This window comes from Triticum dicoccoides, chromosome 6A (assembly GCF_002162155.2).
Source record: "Triticum dicoccoides isolate Atlit2015 ecotype Zavitan chromosome 6A, WEW_v2.0, whole genome shotgun sequence".
NCBI lineage: Eukaryota > Viridiplantae > Streptophyta > Magnoliopsida > Poales > Poaceae > Triticum > Triticum dicoccoides.
This window is the reverse complement of record NC_041390.1, coordinates 478642268-478665471: the sequence shown is the minus strand read 5'-3', so window position 1 is coordinate 478665471 and position 23204 is coordinate 478642268. Positions and strand designations below refer to the sequence as shown.

Genomic DNA, 23204 nt, shown 5'->3' with positions numbered 1-23204 from the left:
ATCAAGCGTGGACATGCAGATTTCTCTGTGGAGTACAAATATCATAAACCGGACACAAGGTGTGTGAAAAAAGTATCTATGCATATCTTAGTATACTATAAGAATGGAGCATTGGTAAAAAAAATTCAAATAAATTACTGTAACTTGCTTGATATGGGCAATCTAACTCAGTAAGTAAATTTTGCAAAATTCCACGAAGTTCAACCAAGATGAGAAATGAGAAATAGTTCTATCAGAACAGAAGTTGCATATGTATGCCACGTAATCACTGAGTTTGTAGGGAAACTCCTTTGAAAAGTCAAAATCACCGATAGAGCATCATCTATAAATGGTAATCTGTTAGTAGGGTGATAATGATAGTGTCTGAGTCCACAGCAGATAGATACACTCCAGATGATCTCCTCTTTGTAGCCAAATCAGTAAGAGCAACAAATAGAATATCCATTCTTCCATATGCTAGCATGCTTTTGTAATTAAGACCATAGATCACAAAACCATATCTATTATGCAATAAAAGCCTAAAACAGAACCTACTTGTAAGGAGAAACACACCGCTGCTTGCTCATAGCCTCATACACCTTTGCACATCATAATGGTTTGTCTGTCTAGATATCACATTGCCTACAATCTATTAAAACAATAGGCAGGGTTGTCAGTGAGGAACATACCTATATTATTCTGTGCTCAAACTGCCCCAAATCAATGTGAAGTGCGAGCCAAATCAGATGAACAGAGGATGCATCACAACGCTACTAGTTTAGGGATCTTACTGATTCAAAGAAATGCTGACAGCAGTTTGCAGATTAACATTATGTGTCTTTCTCAACTGCATTATCATTGAATAATTTCTGGCAAAATTTGGGAAGGGGAATGAGAGTTTAGTGTAGGGAGTTGTATTGAGATTAGACATGGGATGAGTCGTTTTATTCCCAATCCCCTGTTTGGCGCATGATGGAAATTATGTGTGAGAGTTTGAGGAGAAACTGTATTCTCGTGTTTGGTTCGTGGGAATTGACAAGGGAATAGACAAGGGAAATTAACGCAAGTTATGATGAAGGGTTAAGATTGACTCACTAAAACAATTCCCTTCCAACTCCCACCCCCTCCCCTGTTAATAAAACGGTGGAAGTTGGAGTCTCAAGTCCCATGACTATTCCCTTATGAACTCCCAATCCCCCTAACCAAACAATTGATTTGAAGTCTCGTACCCCTTCAATTCCCATTCCTTAGCTCTAATTACCCCCAACCAAACACGCTTAGGGGTATTATGACCTGAGATGGTGTGTTCAGTATGTGAGGTACAGTCTCACTTCTCTTTAGATCCAATAGCAAAAAAGGACACCTAGCAGCCATGCACACACACTTGGTTTGCAAATAACTTTTAACATATTAAAATCAGCTTTATTTAAGTTCCAGCTTATCCTCCTTAGGCCCAACTGTTTAAGGAATGAGCATAAGCAAACAATGTGGTGAAAAGAATTTGAATATTAATTCCACTGACCAACCATATTTTCTCACTTTAGCCTTTTGTTATTCTTAACATACAAGGACTTCGGACTTGTTTTTATGCGTAGGTAGAGTAATATCTTCATTTGCTACATTGAGTATAGTAGCATTTCTTTTGGATTTTTTATGAAGTTTTGTTATATCCCTTAATGCTATATTATCTATGACATAGATCAATATGGCATCTGATGGAGAGCTGATCTTGGATAAACCTAGAATCAAAGCATTGTTAATGGTTTCTGTCTCGGCTGCTTATGATGATAAAGACAAAAAACTGGATATACCCACAGTTATATTTTCACATGCAATTCCCCTATTTGGGATGATCTCGTGTGCACTAGCCGAAGATGAACAGGATTCACTCTTATCCTATTTGTATCGTCAAGCTGGAATGCAGTTTTGGGAAAAGAAGTTAGTGTCTGCAGAAGGTGGAGATTATGAATGTTTCAGTGTTGAAACTGTGGGAGGAACTCATGCACAGGTAGAAACGACTGGAAAAACAACCAAGTACTTAGATGAAGTCGTGATAAAGCAATCGACAAGGATCATATTAGAAACAGTTAAAGGAGCCTGGGTTATGATAAAGCCGTGCAGTATAGGAGAAGTTCAAAGTACTCTGAGGTATGACTTACTATATTCCGTTCTTTCCCATGCAACCAATCTTTCATGCTATTGTTTGTGATTACTTCAACTTCTTTTGATTGTCTTTATTGTAGAACATGCAAAGAAGAAGTCAATAGCTTAGCTGTAAATTCTTCTGGATCAACTAGTGCGGTGTTGAGCTTTGTATGCGACTATCTTGATGCAGTACAGCTCATTGTTGAAATATGGTGGTTCATTCAGTTGGATGATTCTCATGCTTTTGGCCCCACATCACTTGATATTTTGCTTGAGAAGTTGGATACATCTGTGAGAAGGATGAAATGTTGTTATGCTGGATTGAATAGAGAACTGGAGGTTCAAGTTTTGGAGTTTGCTTTGTTAGCTATTTTATGTAGACTGTCCGAGTTTGGAACATGTTCAATATTAGTGCTAGATAAGTTGCATTGGATAATTAATCACATTGATGGTCTGTGTGCCGATGGATCCTATGAGCTTTCCGACTTCAGCAAAGAAGTTAAGAAAGTGTTTGATGATAACTTTATCAACGGCACTCCTATTGTCAACATTTGCACCTTTCTTGAAATCTTTGATCTAAAACCAGCAAGAGATTTTGAAATGCTTAATGCTACAACTGCTGTGCTGCAAGTCCGGGATACAGATTCTGAAAATCCGTTATCATATGTTTATGGATTACCCGTGGGCGTGGCGTTTGACATGTCTCTGTGCAATACCTCTAGTCATGATAGAATATGGCTCCACATGGTTGCTGGTCAGTCCGTCCAACATGTCTTCTTAGACTTGTCTTGTTTTGAGGGCAATGATAAGATGAAGAGCTGCTCCAGAGTCATTCCTTTCTATGCTACCCCAATGGCATGTTCATTTGTTCTGAGGGCATGCTTGGTAATTGAATGCCCATTTGGAAGTATCGGCACTCACCAGGAAGGACATGGAGGGCCAAGAGATTGTGTAGTGCAACTATGTGATGAATTGGATGTCTACTTTGTTAGTGCTGATACCGAGCAAAGGCAATGGTCGAAATGATAGTGGTCATTTGCACCAAGTTCTTCAGCATGCCCCCTTTGATCGACTGCACCATTGTGTTCTAACATCAACTGTGATCAAGTAATATGCGAAGGCAGTTAAAATACCAGTAGTGACTAATGAGGAGTTTCATATGATTAGTTGTTTCACTGTAGTATCAGATCAAACTCTGATTAGTTGTTTTCTTTAAGAATGGAGAATTTTTCTATGGCATGTGACCAGAAGAAACGTTATCTCATAGCCGATATAGTACTAGCAAGAACTCTGGGTAAAGAATTTGGCTGCGCTGATATTTTGGTAGCAGTAAGCAGGAACAAAGCAGTTACCCGACCACTAAGATGTGTTGCTGTTGCTAGGGTATGTTTACTTCGCGGCGTATGTATATGTAAGGGTTTGGCATATGACTAAAGAATTGAAAATTCTGTGAATTTTATGAGGCTACTGAATTAGAGGCTGCAGAGGCCAATGTTAACCTTGTGCACGTATGATTTGTGTGTTCTGCGCTTCTGCGCCTGGGACAGGTTCCCCGTTAGTGTAACTTTGGACTTACCATACGCTGTGCCGCATGACAGCGGCTTGTTTGCTGTGGGTTTACGTTTGTCGAAAGTACTGCTGGTGTCTTCTTGCGTTCGCTGTGACTTCTTTTCTTCTTATACAATTACATATACATGCCCAGCAACTGCACTCGCGATCTCGTATAACCGGCTTTCATCTACTCCATGTTGATTCATTCATTTCCACTGAATCCTTAGTTGATTCTTTTTTTTGTTATTGACCTAAAAAAGAGTTGGTTTGTGAAAATATCCATGCGCACGATCGAGGAGAAAGGGTGAAAAATATCCAAGACAAAGCTAAGATTACCATGCACAAAAGTTTAGTAGGACAGGATGAACTAAAAAAATTTGATTCCCTTGGTACACGAAACCTCTGATTACATCGCAGGGTAAAGCTGCGAACTGAACATGTGCGTGGTCGCGGCCTTAGCGAAGCGATCAGCTGATCATACTCTTCCTTTCTCTTTCTCCTCTCGATCTTTTTTCTCGAATACGCACGAGTGTGCGTATCTTATATTAAGAGAAGGAGAGGGTAAGATACCCCAATCTACGGTTATTTACAACACGTCTTACTACGCATTCCACCCTTAATACATCCTAGCGGATTACTCGCCCTCGCTCCACCCAACTACTCCTATAAAGTTGAAACGCATGTCTTTGCGTAGAACACCCGCTTGTCTCCATGACCCACACTCTGAGGCGATCCGTCGTAAGATGTGTTGCACGTCCGGCCTCATGCCCTCGAACACAATAGCGTTTCGGCGTTTCCACAGCTCCCACATGACAAGTAGGTGAATCGCCCGCAAGGTCTTGGTGTGCCTCCCCTCGAAGATGGGCCTGGTGCACCATTTCACTAGATCCTCATCGCTTGATGGCGTCATTCCTGTCATGCCAACTGCCTGACCCACCTTGGTCCAGACCTCCTTCGCGAAAACGCATTGTCATGAGATGATTAATTGTTTCATCATTTTGATCGCAGAAGGGGCATGTGTCTTGATGTGGTAGTCCACGTCTTGCCAGTCTATCGGAGGTCCACACTCTATCTCTTAGATCCAACCATGCAAAAATCGGCAGCGCAGGGGCGTCCTCGACACCCATGTGTAGGTTGCCGTCGGTGAGCATTGAAGGGCCGCGAAATTGGCCGCGTAAGCTGATCTTGCCGAGAATTCACCATCCTTCTCCCATGACCACTTGAGCTGATCCGGCTGCCGTGGGTCAAGAGCCACGCTATGTACTTGCGGCCACACCTCTAGGAACTATAGTAGTGCCGTGTCATCCATGTTCGGGCCAACATCTCGCGCCCAAGTTGCACCCTGTATAGCCTCTGCCACCGTTCTCACGTCCCTCGTCCGTTTTGACACCATGTCATATATTAGCGGTGCCAGCTCCTGCATCCTGTATCCGTTGAGCCATCTATCCTCCCAGAAGAGCGTTGTGTGTCCATTACCCACCGTCACTTTGGCCGCCGCTTGGAACAATCCCCTTGCCTCGTCCGGCACTGAGAATTTGAACTCTGCCCATGGTCTAGTCCTGTCAGCGCGTTGCAACCAGAGCCACTTCGCTTGGAGTGCGATATTCATCCACCTGAGGTTCGTAACTCCGAGTCCACCTGCCCACTTGGGTCGGCATAAGGTTTCCCAAGCAACTGCGCACTTTCCACCTCTGCCGTCTTCTTTCTCATACCATGGAAAGCTTCTGCAGATTTTGATCATCGCCTTTAGCGTTTTCGTTGGCAAACCCATGCAAGCATGGAGTGCACAGGAATAGCACATAGCACCGACTGAATAAGGAGCAACCGGCTGCTCTTTGGTAGTGATCGTGCCTTCCAAGATGGCAGCCTCGCGGCCATCTGATCCACCCTATCCTGAAACTGTGATGCGGTTTGCTTCCTTATCGACAGTGGCAAACCCAGATATCTGCAAGGGAACGTTCCTTGCTCACATCCCAACAGCCCCGAAGCAAGCTCCATGTCCTCCGGTGAACATCTGATCGGCAGGGCTAGGCTTTTCTGCAAGTTGATTCTGAGCCCTGACGCGTTGGCAAACAGGTCCAGGACCGAGGCACACGTCCGGAGGTCCCTTTCCGTTGGCTTGAGAAAAACCATGACATCAACCACGTACATCGACACTCTATGCCGCAACCCTGTCCTGGCCAAGGGAGAAAGTAAACCCGCGGTGGTTGCAAGTTCAAGGAGACGGTGTAGGGGTCCATGCATAAAATGAACAGCATGGGTGACAGCAGGCTCCCCTGACTCAATCCTTGGCAGTTGAAGATCGTTTCCCCGGTATCCCATTCACAATAATCTTAGTAGATGATGTTGCAAGCAGTCCACAGATCCATGCCATCCACCTTGGTCTGAATCCCATGTGAGCCAATACTTCCAGCAGGAAGGGCCATTGTACTGAGTCAAAGGCTTTAGATATGTCTAGCTTCAACAATAGTGTGGGATCCTTCAAAGTATGTAATCTGCGTGCCATGCCTTGAACGAGCATGAAATTATCATGTAAAGATCTTCCCCGCACAAAAGCGCTCTGATGATTGCCCACGAGGTGAGGCAAGTCGTCCGCAAGGCGTGTGGCAAGGATTTTGTCGAATATCTTGACCGCACCATGATTGAGGCTAACCGGCATGTAATCTTTGATATCGATGGCTCCTATCTTCTTAGGAAGGAGTGAGACTGTGGCCTTGTTAATTGCACATAACCCTTGCATATTTCCACCATGAAACTCCTCCAGCGCCCTCATGAAGTCCGCTCTTATGACATGCCAGCAGGTTGCGTAGAAACGTCCCGTGAACCCGTCAGGCCCGGGCGCTTTGTGAAGGAAATATGCCCTAGAGGCAATAATAATGTTATTATTTTATTTCCTTATATCATGATAAATGTTTATTATTCATGCTAGAATTGTATTATCCGGAAACATAATACTTGTGTGAATACATAGACAAACCAAACGTCACTAGTATGCCTCTACTTGACTAGCTCGTTAATCGAAGATGGTTATGTTTCCTAACCATAGACATGTGTTGCCATTTGATTAATGGGATCACATCATTAGGAGAATAATGTGATTAACATGACCCATTCCATTAGCTTAGCACCCGATCATTTAGTATGTTGCTATTGCTTTCTTCATGACTTATACACGTTCCTATGACTATGAGATTATGCAACTCCCGTTTACCGGAGGAACACTTTGTGTGCTACCAAACGTCACAACGTAACTGGGTGATTATAAAGGAGCTCTACAGGTGTCTCCAAAGGTGAATGTTGGGTTGGCGTATTTCGAGATTAGGATTTGTCACTCCGATTGTCGGAGAGGTATCTCTGGGCCCTCTCGGTAATGCACATCACATAAGCCTTGCAAGCATTACAACTAATGAGTTAGTTGCAAGATGATGTATTACGAAACGAGTAAAGAGACTTGCCGGTAACGAGATTGAACTAGGTATTGAGATACCGACGATCGAATCTCGGGCAAGTAACATACCGATGACAAAGGGAACAACGTATGTTGTTATGCGGTCTGACCGATAAAGATCTTCGTAGAATATGTAGGAGCCAATATGAGCATCCAGGTTCTGCTATTGGTTATTGACCGGAGACGTGTCTCGGTCATGTCTACATTGTTCTCGAACTCGTAGGGTCCGCACGCTTAAGGTTTCGATGACAGTTATATTATGAGTTTATGAGTTTTGATGTACCGAAGTTAGTTCATAGTCCCGGATGTGATCACGGACATGACGAGGAGTCTCGAAATGGTCGAGACATAAAGATTGATATATTGGACGGCTATATTCGGACACCGGAAGTGTTCCGGGTGATTTCGGAGAAAACCGGAGAGCCGGAGGGTTACCGGAACCACCCCGAGAGAAGTAATGGGCCATATGGGCCTTAGTGGAGAAAGAGAGGGGTAGCCAAAGGTGGGCCGCGTGCCTCCTCCCCCCTGGTCCGAATTGGACTAGGAGAGGGGGGGGGGGGGCGCCCCCCTTTCCTTCTCCTTCCCCACTTCCTTTCCCCTCCTAGTAGGAGTCCTACTCCTACTAGGAGGAGGACTCCTCCTTGGCGCGCCTATAGGGCCGGCCGGCCTCCTCCCCTTGCTCCTTTATATACAGGGGCAGGGGGCACTCCTAGACAGACAAGTTGATCCACGTGATCATATTCTTAGCCGTGTGCGGTGCCCCCTTCCACCATAATCCTCGATAATATTGTAGCGGTGCTTAGGCGAAGCCCTGCGACGGTAGTACATCAAGATCGTCACCACGCCGTCGTGCTGACGGAACTCTTCCCCAACACTTTGCTGGATCGGAGTCCGGGGATCGTCATCGAGCTGAACGTGTGCTAAAACTCGGAGGTGCCGTAGTTTCGGTGCTTGATTGGTCGGGCCGTGAAGACGTATGACTACATCAACCGCGTTGTGCTAACGCTTCCGCTGTCGGTCTACAAGGGTACGTAGATCACACTCTCCCCTCTCGTTGCTATGCATCACCATGATCTTGCGTGTGCGTAGGAATTTTTTTGAAATTACTACGTTCCCCAACAGTGGCATCCGAGCTTAGGTTTTATGTGTTGATGTTATATGCACGAGTAGAACACAAGTGAGTTGTGGGCGATATAAGTCATACTGCTTACCAGCATGTCATACTTTGGTTCGGCGGTATTGTTGGATGAAGCGGCCCGGACCGACATTACGCGTACGCTTACGCGAGACCGGTTATCCCGACGTGCTTTGCACAAAGGTGGCTAGCGGGTGACAGTTTCTCCAACTTTAGTTGAACCAAGTGTGGCTACGCCCGGTCCTTGCGAAGGTTAAAACAACACCAACTTGACAAACTATCGTTGTGGTTTTGATGCGTAGGTAAGATTGGTTCTTGCTTAAGCCCGTAGCAGCCACGTAAAACTTGCAACAACAAAGTAGAGGACGTCCAACTTGTTTTTGCAGGGCATGTTGTGATGTGATATGGTCAAGACATGATGCTAAATTTTATTGTATGAGATGATCATGTTTTGTAACCAAGTTATCGGCAACTGGCAGGAGCCATATGGTTGTCGCTTTATTGTATGCAATGCAATTGCGCTGTAATGCTTTACTTTATCACTAAGAGGTAGCGATAGTCGTGGAAGCATAAGATTAGCGAGACGACAACGATGCTGAGATGGTGATCAAGGTGTCGCACCGGTGACGATGGTGATCACGACGGTGCTTCGAAGATGGAGATCATAAGCACAAGATGATGATGGCCATATCATATCACTTATATTGATTGCATGTGATGTTTATCTTTTATGCATCTTATCTTGCTTTGATTGACGGTAGAATTTTAAGATGATCTCTCACTAATTATCAAGAAGTGTTCTCCCTGAGTATGCACCGTTGCGAAAGTTCTTCGTGCTGAGACACCACGTGATGATCGGGTGTGATAGGCTCTACGTTCAAATACAACGGGTGCAAAACAGTTGCACACGCAGAATACTCAGGTTATACTTGACGAGCCAAGCATATACAGATATGGCCTCGAAACACGGAGACCGAAAGGTCGAGCGTGAATTATATAGTAGATATGATCAACATAGCGATGTTCACCAATGAAACTACTCCATCTCACGTGATGATCGGACATGGTTTAGTTGATTTGGATCACATAATCACTTAGAGGATTAGAGGGATGTCTATCTAAGTGGGAGTTCTTTAGTAATATGATTAATTGAACCTAAATTTATCATGAACTTAGTACCTGATAGTATCTTGCTTGTCTATGTTTGATTGTAGATAGATGGCCCGTGCCGTTGTTCCGTTGAATTTTAATGCGTTCCTTGAGAAAGCAAAGTTGAAACATGATGGTAGCAATTACAGGGACTGGGTCCGTAACTTGAGGATTATCCTCATTGCTGCACAGAAGAATTACGTCCTGGAAGCACCGCTGGGTGCCAGGCCTGCTGCTGGAGCAACACCAAATGTTATGAATGTCTGGCAGAGCAAAGCTGATGACTACTCGATAGTTCAGTGTGCCATGCTTTACGGCTTAGAATCGGGACTTCAACGACGTTTTGAACGTCATGGAGCATATGAGATGTTCTAGGAGTTGAAGTTAATATTTCAAGCAAATGCCCGGATTGAGAGATATGAAGTCTCCAATAAGTTCTATAGCTGCAAGATGGAGGAGAACAATTCTGTCAGTGAGCATATACTCAAAATGTCTGGGTATAATAATCACTTGATTCAATTGGGAGTTAATCTTCCAGATGATTGCGTCATTGACAGAATTCTCCAATCACTGCCACCAAGCTACAAGAGCTTCGTGATGAACTATAATATGCAAGGGATGAATAAGACTATTCTCGAGCTCTTCGCAATGCTGAAAGCTGCAGAGGTAGAAATCAAGAAGGAGCATCAAGTGTTGATGGTCAATAAGACCACTAGTTTCAAGAAAAAGGGCAAAGGGAAGAAGAAGGGAAACTTCAAAAAGAACAGCAAGCAAGTTGCTACTCAAGAGAAGAAACCCAAACCTGGACCTAAGCCTGAAACTGAGTGCTTCTACTGCAAGCAGACTGGTCACTAGAAGCGGAACTGCCCCAAGTATTTGGCGGATAAGAAGGATGGCAAGGTGAACAAAGGTATCTGTGATATACATGTTATTGATGTGTACCTTACTAATGCTCGTAGTAGCACCTGGGTATTTGATACTGGTTCTGTTGATAATATTTGCAACTCGAAACAGGGACTACGGATTAAGCGAAGATTGGCTAAGGACGAGGTGACGACGCGCGTGGGAAATGGTCCCAAAGTCGATGTGATCGCGGTCGGCACGCTACCTCTACATCTACCTTCGGGATTAGTATTAGACCTAAATAATTGTTATTTGGTGCCAGCGTTAAGCATGAACATTATATCTAGATCTTGTTTGATGCGAGACGGTTATTCATTTAAATCAGAGAATAATGGTTGTTCTATTTATATGAGTAATATCTTTTATGGTCATGCACCCTTAAAGAGTGGTCTATTCTTATTAAATCTCGATAGTAGTGACACACATATTCATAATGTTGAAACCAAAAGATGCAGAGTTGATAATGATAGTGCAACTTATTTGTGGCACTGCCGTTTGGGTCATATCGGTGTAAAGCGCATGAAGAAACTCCATACTGATGGGCTTTTGGAACCACTTGATTATGAATCACTTGGTACTTGCAAACCATGCCTTATGGGTAACATGACAAAAACACCGTTCTCTGGTACTATGGAGAGAGCAACAGATTTGTTGGAAATCATACATACAGATGTATGTGGCCCGATGAATGTTGAGGCTCGTGGCGGATATCGTTATTTTCTCACCTTCACAGATGACTTAAGCAGATATGGGTATATCTACTTAATTAAACATAAGTCTGAAACATTTGAAAAGTTCAAATAATTTCAGAGTGAAGTTGAAAATCATCGTAACAAGAAAATAAAATTCCTACGATCTGATCGTGGAGGAGAATATTTGAGTTACGAGTTTGGTGTACATTTGAAACAATGTGGAATAGTTTCGCAACTCACGCCACCCGGAACACCACAGCGTAATGGTGTGTCCGAACATCGTAATCGTACTTTACTAGATATGGTGCGATCTATGATGTCTCTTACTGATTTACTGCTGTCGTTTTGGGGATATGCTCTAGAGACGGCCGCATTCATGTTAAATAGGGCACCATCAAAATCCGTTGAGACGACGCCTTATGAACTATGGTTTGGCAAGAAACCCAAGTTGTCGTTTCTGAAAGTTTGGGGTTGCGATGCTTATGTGAAAAAGCTATAACGTGATAAGCTCGAACCCAAATCGGAGAAATGTGTCTTCATAGGATATCCAAAGGAAACTATTGGATACACCTTCTATCACAGATCCGAAGGCAAAACTTCTGTTGCTAAATTCGGAAACTTTCTAGAGAAGGAGTTTCTCTCGAAAGAAGTGAGTGGGAGGAAAGTAGAACTTTATGATGTAACTGTACCTGCTCCATTATTGGAAAGTAGTACATCACAGAAACCAGTTTCTGTGACACCTACAGCAATTAGTGAGGAAGCTAATGATGATGATCATGAAGCTTCAGAACAAGATACTACTGAACCTCGTAGATCAACCAGAGTAAGATCCGCACCAGAGTGGTACGGTAATCCTGTTCTGGAAGTCATGCTACTAGATCATGATGAACCTACGAACTATAGAGAAGCGATGGTGAGCCCAAATTTCGCAAAATGGCTTGAAGCCATGAAATCTGAGATGGGATCCATGTATGAGAACAAAGTATGGACTTTGGTTGACTTGCCCAATGATCGACAAGCAATTGAGAATAAATGGATCTTTAAGAAGAAGACTGACGCTGACGGTAATGTTACTGTCTACAAAGCTCGACTTGTCGCAAAAGGTTTTCGACAAGTTCAAGGGATTGACTACGATGAGACCTTCTCACCCGTAGCGATGCTTAAGTTTGTCCGAATCATGTTAGCAATTGCCGCATTTTATGATTATGAAATTTGGCAGATGGATGTCAAAACTGCATTCCTGAATGGATTTCTGCAAGAAGAGTTGTATATGATGCAACTGGAAGGTTTTGTCGATCCAAAGGGAGATAACAAAGTGTGCAAGCTCCAGCGATTCATTTATGGACTGGTGCAAGCCTCTCGGAGTTGGAATAAACGCTTTGATAGTGTGATCAAAGCATTTGGTTTTATACAGACTTTTGGAGAAGCCTGTATTTACAAGAAAGTGAGTGGGAGCTCTGTAGCATTTCTGATATTATATGTAGATGACATATTACTAATTGGAAATGATATAGAATTTCTGGATAGCATAAAAGGATACTTGAATAAAAGTTTTTCGATGAAAGACCTCGGTGAAGCTGCCTACATATTGGGCATCAAGATCTATAGAGACAGATCGAGACGCTTAATTGGACTTTCACAAAGCATATACCTTGACAAATTTTTGAAAAAGTTCAAAATGGATCAAGCAAAGAAAGGATTCTTGCCTGTGTTACAAGGTGTGAAATTGAGTAAGACTCAAAGTCCGACCAATGCAGAAGATAGAGAGAAAATGAAAGATGTTCCCTATGCTTCAGCCATAGGCTCTATCATGTATGCAATGCTGTGTACCAGACCTGATGTGTGTCTTGCTATAAGTCTAGCAGGGAGGTACCAAAGTAATCCAGGAGTGGATCACTGGACAGCGGTCAAGAACATCCTGAAATACCTGAAAAGGACTAAGGATATGTTTCTCATATATGGAGGTGACAAAGAGCTCATCGTAAATGGTTACGTTGATGCAAGCTTTGACACTGATCCGGACGATTCTAAATCACAAACCGGATATGTGTTTACATTAAACGGTGGAGCTGTCAGTTGGTGCAGTTCTAAACAAAGCGTTGTGGCGGGATCTACATGCGAAGCGGAGTACATAGCTGCTTCGGAAGCAGCAAACGAAGGAGTCTGGATGAAGGAGTTCATATCCGATCTAGGTGTCATACCTAGTGCATCGGGTCCAATGAAAATCTTTTGTGACAATACTGGTGCAATTGCCCTGGCAAAGGAATCCAGATTTCACAAGAGAACCAAGCACATCAAGAGACGCTTCAATTCCATCCAGGATCTAGTCCAGGTGGGAGACATAGAGATTTCCAAGATACATACGGATCTGAATGTTGCAGACCCCTTGACTAAGCCTCTTCCACGAGCAAAACATGATCAGCACCAAAGCTCCATGGGTGTTAGAATCATTACTGTGTAATCTAGATTATTGACTCTAGTGCACGTGGGAGACTGAAGGAAATATGCCCTAGAGGCAATAATAATGTTATTATTTTATTTCCTTATATCATGATAAATGTTTATTATTCATGCTAGAATTGTATTATCCGGAAACATAATACTTGTGTGAATACATAGACAAACCAAACGTCACTAGTATGCCTCTACTTGACTAGCTCGTTAATAGAAGATGGTTATGTTTACTAACCATAGACATGTGTTGTCATTTGATTAATGGGATCACATCATTAGGAGAATAATGTGATTGACATGACCCATTCCATTAGCTTAGCACCCAATCGTTTAGTATGTTGCTATTGCTTTCTTCATGACTTATACACGTTCCTATGACTATGAGATTATGCAACTCCCGTTTACAGGAGGAACACTTTGTGTGCTACCAAACGTCACAACGTAACTGGGTGATTATAAAGGAGCTCTACAGGTGTCTCCAAAGGTGAATGTTGGGTTGGCGTATTTCGAGATTAGGATTTGTCACTTCGATTGTCGGAGAGGTATCTCTGGGCCCTCTCGGTAATGCACATCACATAAGCCTTGCAAGCATTACAACTAATGAGTTAGTTGCAAGATGATGTATTACGAAACGAGTAAAGAGACTTGCCGGTAACGAGATTGAACTAGGTATTGAGATACCGACGATCAAATCTCGGGGAAGTAACATACCGATGACAAAGGGAACAACGTATGTTGTTATGCGGTCTGACCGATAAAGATCTTCGTAGAATATGTAGGAGCCAATATGAGCATCCAGGTTCCTCTATTGGTTATTGACCGGAGACATGTCTCGGTCATGTCTACATTGTTCTCGAACCCGTAGGGTCCGCACGCTTAAGGTTTCGATGACAGTTATATTATGAGTTTATGAGTTTTGATGTACCGAAGTTAGTTCGGAGTCCCGGATGTGATCAGGTACATGACGAGGAGTCTCAAAATGGTCGAGACATAAAGATTGATATATTGGACGGCTATATTCGGCCACCGAAAGTGTTCCGGGTGATTTCGGAGAAAATCGGAGAGCCGGAGGGTTACCGGAACCACCCCGGGAGAAGTAATGGGCCATATGGGCCTTAGTGGAGAAAGAGAGGGGCAGCCAAAGGTGGGCCGCGCACCTCCTCCCCCCTGGTCCGAATTGGACTAGGAGAGGGGGGCGGCGCCCCCCTTTCCTTCTCCTTCCCCACTTCCTTCCCCCTCCTAGTAGGAGTCCTCCTCCTACTAGGAGGAGGACTCCTCCTTGGCGCGCCTATAGGGTCGGCCGGCCTCCTCCCCTTGCTCCTTTATATACAGGGGCAGGGGTGTAACACCCCGGATATGACTTTCCCAATTTGTACTCCAACTCTTGCCGTTTCCGACGGTTAAGTTATTTTATTTTTTCGGGTTCGGGTCTTTGTCTCCGTGTGTTGTTATCGTTGTCATGCATCTCATATCATGTCATCATGTGCATTGCATTTGCATACGCGTTTCATCTCATGCATTCGAGCATTTTCCCCGTTGTCCGTTTTGCATTCCGGCGCTTCGTTCTCCTCCGGTGGTCATTTCTAGCTTTCTTTCGTGTGTGGGGATTAAACATTTCCGGATTGGACCGAGACTTGCCAAGCGGCCTTGGTTTACTACCGGTAGACCGCCTGTCAAGTTTCGTATCATTTGGACTTCGTTTGATACTCCAACGGTTAACTGAGGGACCGAAAAGGCCTCGTGTGTGGTGCAGCCAACACCCATCCAATTTGGCCCAAAACCCACCTAAGCCTTCTCCATCATCTAGAGCGTTCGATCACGATCGCGTGGCCGAAAACCGCACCTCATTTGGACTCTCCTAGCTCCCTCTACCTCTATTTAAAGTTCCCTTCCGAAATTCGCGGATCTCCTCTCTCCCAAACCCTAAAAACCCCCTCGCGCCGCCGCCGGACACGTCCGTCCTGGGCAGACAAAGCCACCGCCGCCGTTCGCGCCAACCACGTTACGCCACGTGGCGGCTCCTGCCCGCGCCGCCGCCGAGGCACGCCGGCCTGAAGCCGGCCCCCTCCCCGCACCAACCGGGCCGCGCCCGCGCTCGCTAGCACCGCCGCCTCCCTCGGCGCCGGCACCCGACGCCGCCGCATCCTCCGCTGCTCCACCGCGCGCCGCTCGCCCGCCGGCCGGACGGAGCCGCGCCGCGCCGCCTCACCGCCCGCCGCGCATCGCCGTCTTCCGCCGCGGCCGAGCCCCGCCTCCGCCGTCCACCTCGACGCCGGTGGAGGCCCGGCCACCGCCCCGCTCCGGCCATTTCTTCCTCGCCCACCGCCGCCGTCTACAGTGATTCCGGCGAAGATCCGGCGGTCCTCGATTTCCGTCCGCTGGATCTGGATCTAGATCTCCTCGGGTTGACTTTCTCTCTCGAAACCCTAATCCATATGCTCCTGTTTATAGCCTTGTATCTCCGCATCCGTAACTCCATTTTTGGCATATAGCATATCAAAATGTTCATCTCAGAGAGTACATCATTTCGTTCCATTGCATCATTTTCATTTGAGTTCATCTTGATGCCCGAAATGCTGTTAGAAGAGGGCTACTTGAGATAATTGTCAGATCTGCTGCTCCTTTTAGCCTTTTGTCATTTTTGCCATGATTAATGTGTGCATGATATGCCCATGAGTTCTACATATGTTTTGTTAAGGGTTTTGTCATCTTTCCAGAGGTGCAACCCATGTATTTTTGTGATGTGTGAGGTGACTAGCACAAGCTTACAAAGTGGTGCACTTGGTAAAGCTGATTTCAGGGACTTAGCAATTCCACTAAGTCCTTGATCTGTTTATTTCATGATGCCATATGTTCATGTTGTTTGTTAGTGATCCGTGCCTCTTTTGAGGATGATCGGTAAGGATGTTTTGTTAATATTGTAGTGCTATATCCATCCATGTCTTTGTTTGAAATTATGGAGCACCCTAGCTTGAGTCAATCGAGCTCTACTTTTGTTACTTTGTGAATCTGGGCAGATTATCAACTTGTTTGCAATTTTGCCGATGATGTTGTAGTTGATCCGTGCATGCTATGCTATTGTTCTTGACATGTCTAGCTTGAATTTTGTGTGTTCTTGATATATGTATGCTTATTTTATCATGACTTGCTCCGTATTGAGTGCATCGAGCTCGTAAACATGCCTACTTGATATCTGTTTTCAGCATGCTCCAGTTTTCACTAAGTCTGTGACCTGATTATGTGTTTGCCATGTTCACATGCTTGCAATTTTATTTTCTGATCCCTTTTGGCTCAAGGTCACTAAGGGACTTTTGTTAAGCTCTTTGAGTAGCTCCATGCCATGCTTTACTTTGCCATGTTCAGGTCCTGTAGCATGTAGTTTTGTTGCTCCGAAGAGAGCTACCTGATCTGAAATTCCAGACAAGTGTTAATTTCACTAAGTCTGAAATCTGGTTACCATATGCATTTTTGCCATGCTTGTTTGAACCTGTTAGTGGATGAATTGGCCGTAGCTCAGTGTTAGACTTTTGTTAAGCATCTTGTATGCATCCCTGCCATGTATTTTGTTGTCATGTTTGGGTGCTGTAGCATGTTCTTCTCATTGCATTTGGATGGCTACTTGCTGTAAATCGCAGACCGGTGTCATATTTGAATCGCTTGCCATTTCCAAACCGTAACTCCGATTCCGGCGTTCTTTATATCGTTTTCAAGCGATTTCATCTCATTTTTCTAGTGGCACACTTGGATTTCCATGTTGGGGCCAGGTTCTTGCATTTCCAGTCACATCTTGCATATGCATCCCGCATCGCATCCCGCATAGCATATCATCATTGCATCATATTGTTTGATCCTTGCACGTGGTTGATTGTGTCCTTGTTGCTTGTTTGTCTTGTTTTGGTAGAGCCGGGAGATGAGTTCGTTAACGAGGAGCCCGTTGAGTTTGCTTTCGAGGATCCAGTCAACTCTGACAACTGTGCAGGCAAGATGATCATACCCTCGAAATCACTACTATCTTTGTTATGCTAGATTGCTCGCTGTTTTGCTATGCCAATGCTATGATGCCTACCATTTGCTTTCAAGCCTCCCAAATTGCCATGTCAAACCTCTAACCCACCATGTCCTAGCAAACCGTTGATTGGCTATGTTACCGCTTTGCTCAGCCCCTCTTATAGCGTTGCTAGTTGCAGGTGAAGATTGGAGGCCGTTCCTTGTTGGAACATTTATTTACTTGTTGGGATATCATTATATTATCTTGTTATCTTAATGCATCTATATACTTGGTAAAGGGTGGAAGGCTCGGCCTCTCGCCTAGTGTTTTGTTCCACTCTTGCCGCCCTAGTTTCCGTCATATCGGTGTTATGTTCCCGGATGTTGCGTTCCTTACGCGGTTGGGTTATAATGGGAACCCCTTGATAGTTCGCCTTGATTAAAGCTTTTCCAGCAATGCCCAACCTTGGTTTTACCATTTGCCACCTAGCCTCTTTTTCCCTTGGGTTTCCGGAGCCCGAGGGTCATCTTATTTTAAACCCCCCGGGCCAGTGCTCCTCTGAGTGTTGGTCCACCTGTCAGCTGCCGGTGGCCACCAGGGGCAACTCTGGGCTGGCCTACCCGTACCTAAGACAATCTGAGTGTGGCCTGAGAACGAGATATGTGCAGCTCCTATCGGGATTTGTCGGCACATTTGGGCGGTGTTGCTGGTCTTGTTTTAACTTGTCGAAGTGTCTTGAAGAACCGAGATCCCGAGTCTGATCGGAACGTCTTGGGAGGAGGTCTATTCCTTCGTTGACCGTGAGAGCTTGTCATGGGCTAAGTTGGGACTCCCCTGCAGGGTTTTGAACTTTCAAAAGCCATGCCCGCGGTTATGGGCAGATGGAAATTTATTAATGTCCGGTTGTAGATAACTTGAACCTTAACTTAATTAAAATGAATCAACTGAGTGTGTTACCGTGATGGCCTCTTCTCGGCGGAGTTCGGGAAGTGGACACGGTGTTGGAGTAATGTTTGTGCAGGTTGCTCTCTAGTTTCTCGCTCGCGCTTTGCCTCCTCTTCTCGCTCTCTTTTGCGAATAAGTTAGCCACCATATTTGCTAGTCGCTTGCTGCAGCTCCACATATATTTGTACCTTGCCTTACCTATAAGCTTAAATAGTCTTGATTGCGAAGCTGCGAGATTGCTGAGTCCCTGTGGCTCATAGATTACTATTACACCAGATGCAGGGCCTGATGATTCCGCTCCAGGAGTCGCGCTCGAGCTCAAGTGGGAGTTCGACGAAGACTCTCAACGTTACTATGTTTCCTTTCCTGATGACCAGTAGTGGTGCCCAGTTGGGGGTGATCGGGACCGTGTCGCACGTTGGGTTATCTTTTATTTTGGCGCTGTAATCGGGCCATGAGTGTTTGGATGATGTAATGTTATTTATGTACTTGATTGACGTGGCGAGTGTAAGCCAACTATGTTATCTCCCCTTTTATTATCTATATTACATGGGATGTTGTGAAGATTACCTAACTTGCGACATATGCCTTCAATGCGATTATGCCTCTAAGTCGTGCCTCGACACGTGGGAGATATAGTCGCATCGAGGGTGTTACAAGTTGGTATCAGAGCCTTCCCCGACCTTAGGAGCCCCATTGCTTGATCGTTTTTAGCGGCCGAGTTGTGTCTAGAAAAATGTTTTGAGTTATTTAGGAATTATATATCAGAGAGTTTAGGAATTCTTTTTTACTTCCCAGTCTCCTCATCGTTCTGGTAAGGCATCCTGACGTAGAGTTTTGACTCTTCTCTTCTCAAATTTCACCAAATTATTTTTAGGATCACGCGGGTATCTTGGAATCGTTCCGATGGTTTTATGATGAGAACATTGTCTTGGTGCCTCCTGTCAGGGGTTTTGTGGAAGTGTCCCGGGGAGTTGAGCTCTGAGGTGTTGTCGTCATAATTTTATCGTTGCAGTTCCAGAATACCTGAGTTTAGTACGCCGACATTGAAAATCTCTTTTATGCAGTTCGTTGGTGAGATAACCTCGACGCCACCCAGTACTGGGGCGGGAGTTCGGGAGTATCGGCATAACTTGTATAACAGATGCTTTTCGAAGGTTGAGGTAGATGGTTTCCGAAGGTTTCTTGGTTATGTATTAAAGGATGGATACAGCTGGATGTAGGATTTGCTAGATTTGGGTGAGATATTATGCTTCCCCTGTATCCCCAACACCTGATTGCATAACCGGAAAGGTTCGGGAGTTTCATAGGTGGGAATTCTAGTAGCTCTAGTTCTTCTTCCACGGATATTGGTTTGAGATTGGGATTTCTTACCGATTATTCGTTCTTGATCCGTACCTTGTTGATTTATTTCTCTACCTAAATTCTACGTGGCTTCTCAATTATGGATATGTGACCATTTCAAGAGGAATGCATTCGTTCGTTTTGTTCGGATGTGAAGACTATATGTTGCAATTTTCATTCTGTTGGATCCAACTTCAATAATTGTCTATCAATGTGCTAATGGATGTCAACCTCCTCAGGATGGCTCCTCCAACGCGCACGACTCCGAATCCTAATCCGCCACCACCTCCACCTCCACCGGAGGCATGGCAAGCTGTGATGGCCGCAACCAATGCAAACACACAGTTGATCATGCAAATTCTTCAAGAGCGCAATCAAGGGAACCAAGGGAACCAAGGCAACAATCAGAATCACTTTGCTACACTCAACCAGTTCCTTGCTAATGGGCCAAAGACTTTCAGCAATTGTGTTGAGGCAACCGATGCTGACGATTGGCTTGTGGATCTGTGCAAGCATTTTGAGTGCAGTAACGTCAGGCCTGAGGACTTTGTTAAGTTCGCTTCCTTCCAACTCAAAGATCAAGCTGCAGAATGGTTCCAGCAGTACAAGGATTCCAGAGGTGGACGTGTTATCACTTGGGATGAATTCCGTCGAGATTTCCGAGCTCATCATATTCCCCAGAGCGTGGTTGAAAGCAAGCGTGAGGAATTCCGCAACCTGAAGCAAGGCTCTTTGTCTGTCTATGATTACAACAAGTTGTTTCAGAAGCTCGCCCACTTTGCTAAGTAGGACGTGCCTGATGAGAAGAGCATGATATACCAGTTCAGGGGTGGTCTCAGAGAAGAAATTCAGCTAGCTCTTGTTCTCTTTGAGCCCTTGAGGTACGATGAGTTCTACAACATGGCACTGAACCAAGAGGCTGCTCAGTTGAGGTGTGATGCTTCCAAGAAGCGAGTCAGAGATGTTACTCCTTCTTCCTCTACTCAAGTGGCCAAGCAGCAGAAGTATTGGCTTCCTCCTCCTCCGTTCCGTCAGTCGTATCAGCAGAAGAGCAAAGGTGGCAGTGGATCTTCCCACCCACCCAACCCTGGCTTTCAGAACAAGACTTCGTCTCAAGCTCCAAGATCGAGTGCTCCGTATCACCGTCCGCTTTAAGAGGTCACGTGCAACAAGTGCCAACAGAAGGGTCACTATGCCAACAAGTGTTTCAACCAGAGGCGTCTTCCTCCTCCTCCTCCTGTCAGATCGGCAAGTACAGCTGTGGTCAAGCATAACCCCAAGTCCGCCAAGGTCAACTTGATGAACGCAGCTCAGGCAGAGGATTCATCAGATGTCATCATGGGTAACCTTCCTGTTAACGATATTCCTGCAAAAGTTCTTTTTGACACGGGTGCATCACATTGTTTCATCTCGAGACCGTTTTCATCTAAGCATGGTTTGGCTTTGCAAATTTTGCCTAGTCCATTAGCAGTTGTCTCTCCCGATAGGCGCATGCATGCTAACTCCATTGCTCCGGATGTTACTATTACTTTGGGTGACTATAAGTTCTTGTCCTCTCCAAATGTTCTTGGTGACTCGGATATTGATCTTATTCTCGGAATGGATTGGCTTTCTAAGAACAAGGCTCAGCTTGATTGTGCAGCCAGGCATATTCAATTGACTCATTTGTCTGAGGATGTAATTTTCTTTGCCGCTCGTGATGATACTATCCGTCTGTTTTCTCTCAATGAGAAGGGTGAACTGGATGCTATCTCGCAAATTCCAGTCATTTGCGAATATCAAGACGTCTTTCCAGAAGAGCTTCCAGGAATGCCTCCGCACCGGCCAGTTGAATTCATCATTGATCTTGAGCCCGGCACGGAACCTGTGTGCAAGCATCCTTACAAACTCGGACCTGAAGAGTTGAAGGAGCTGAAGAAGCAACTCGATATTCAGGAGAAATGGGTCTCATCTGACCTAGTTCTTCTCCGTGGGGTTGTGGTGTTCTTTTTGTGAAGAAGAAAGATGGAACGGACCGACTTTGTGTTGATTACCGTCCATTGAACAAGAAGACCATCAAGAACAAATACCCACTTCCCAACATCAATGAGCTGTTCGAACAACTCAAAGGTGCCCAAGTATTCTCCAAGCTTGATCTCCGCATGGGTTATCATCAGATTCAAATTCGTGAGCAAGATATTCCCAAGACGGCTTTCAGGACAAGCTATGGTTCATACGAATACACTGTCATGTCTTTTGGCCTCGTCAACGCTCCTCCGACGTTCTCTTGCATGATGAACTTCATCTTCAACGCCTACACCAATGACTTCGTTTTGGTCTATCTCGACGACATTCTGGTTTTCTCGAAGAACAAGGAAGATCATGCCAAGCACTTGCGTTTGGTTCTTGATAAGCTCAGAGAACATCAGTTCTACGCTAAGTTCTCCAAGTGTGAATTTTGGCTCGATGAGGTTCTTTATCTTGGTCATATCATCTCTGCCAAGGGTATTGCCGTGAATCCTGAGAAGGTGTCTGCAATTGTGAATTGGGAACCTCCTCAGAACGTGAAGCAACTCCGTAGTTTCCTCGGTCTCGCAAGCTATTACCGAAGATTCGTTAAAAACTTTTCTAAGATCGCGAAGCCTCTCTCTAATCTTCTCCAGAAGCACGTCAAGTACGTTTGGTCTCTGGAGTGTGACATTGCTTTCAACACTTTGAAAGAGAAATTGATCACTACTCCAGTTCTGACTCCGCCTGATGAATCCAAGCCGTACGAGGTCTTTTGTGATGCCTCTCTCCAAGGTCTTGGCGCAGTATTGATGCAAGAGAAGAAAGTTGTTGTTTATACCTCTCGCTAGTTGAAGCCCAATGAGAAGAACTACCCCACTCATGATCTCGAGTTGGCGGCAGTTGTGCATGCTCTTTTGACTTGGAGACATCTCTTATTGGGAAGAAAAGTGGACATTTTCACTGATCACAAGAGTCTCAAGTACATCTTCACTCAGCCTAATCTCAACCTCAGGCAGACTCGACGGGTCGAAATGATTCAAGAGTATAATCCGAGTATCGAGTATACTCCAGGTAAGGCGAATGTGATTGCTGACGCATTGAGCAGGAAAGCTTATTGCAACAGTCTGATTCTTAAGCCTTATCAACCCGAGCTTTGTGAAGCTTTCCGCAAACTTAATTTGCAAGTTGTTCCTCAAGGTTTCCTCGCCAACCTTCAAGTCTCCCCTACCTTGGAAGATCAGATTCACCAAGCCCAGCTTCTTGATGCTATGGTGAAAAAGGTGAAGATTGGGATTGCTAAGAGTCAACCCAAGTACAAGTGCTACCGCCTTGATGACAAGGACACTCTCTTCTTCGAGGATCATATTGTTGTACCCAAAGGTGACCTCCGTAAAGTGATCATGAACGAGGCTCACAATTCTCTCCTCTCCATCCACCCTGGGAGCACGAAGATGTATCAGGACCTCAAACAGGCTTATTGGT

General features: G+C 44.9%; 1 protein-coding gene across 2 annotated transcripts in view; it reads left to right on the top strand.

Annotated features, from left to right (window-relative positions):
• Positions 1-3578, top strand: part of LOC119317378 (protein SIEL-like) — a 9940-nt gene extending 6362 nt beyond the window's left edge. For both annotated transcript variants that reach the window (XM_037591824.1, XM_037591826.1), the window contains 2 exons: positions 1679-2127; positions 2223-3578. In XM_037591824.1, coding sequence (XP_037447721.1) covers positions 1679-2127; positions 2223-3150 — 1377 coding nt within the window. In that variant the 3' untranslated portion in view covers positions 3151-3578. The remainder of the gene's footprint in view (positions 1-1678; positions 2128-2222) is intronic.
• The last annotated feature ends 19626 nt before the right edge of the window (positions 3579-23204 follow it).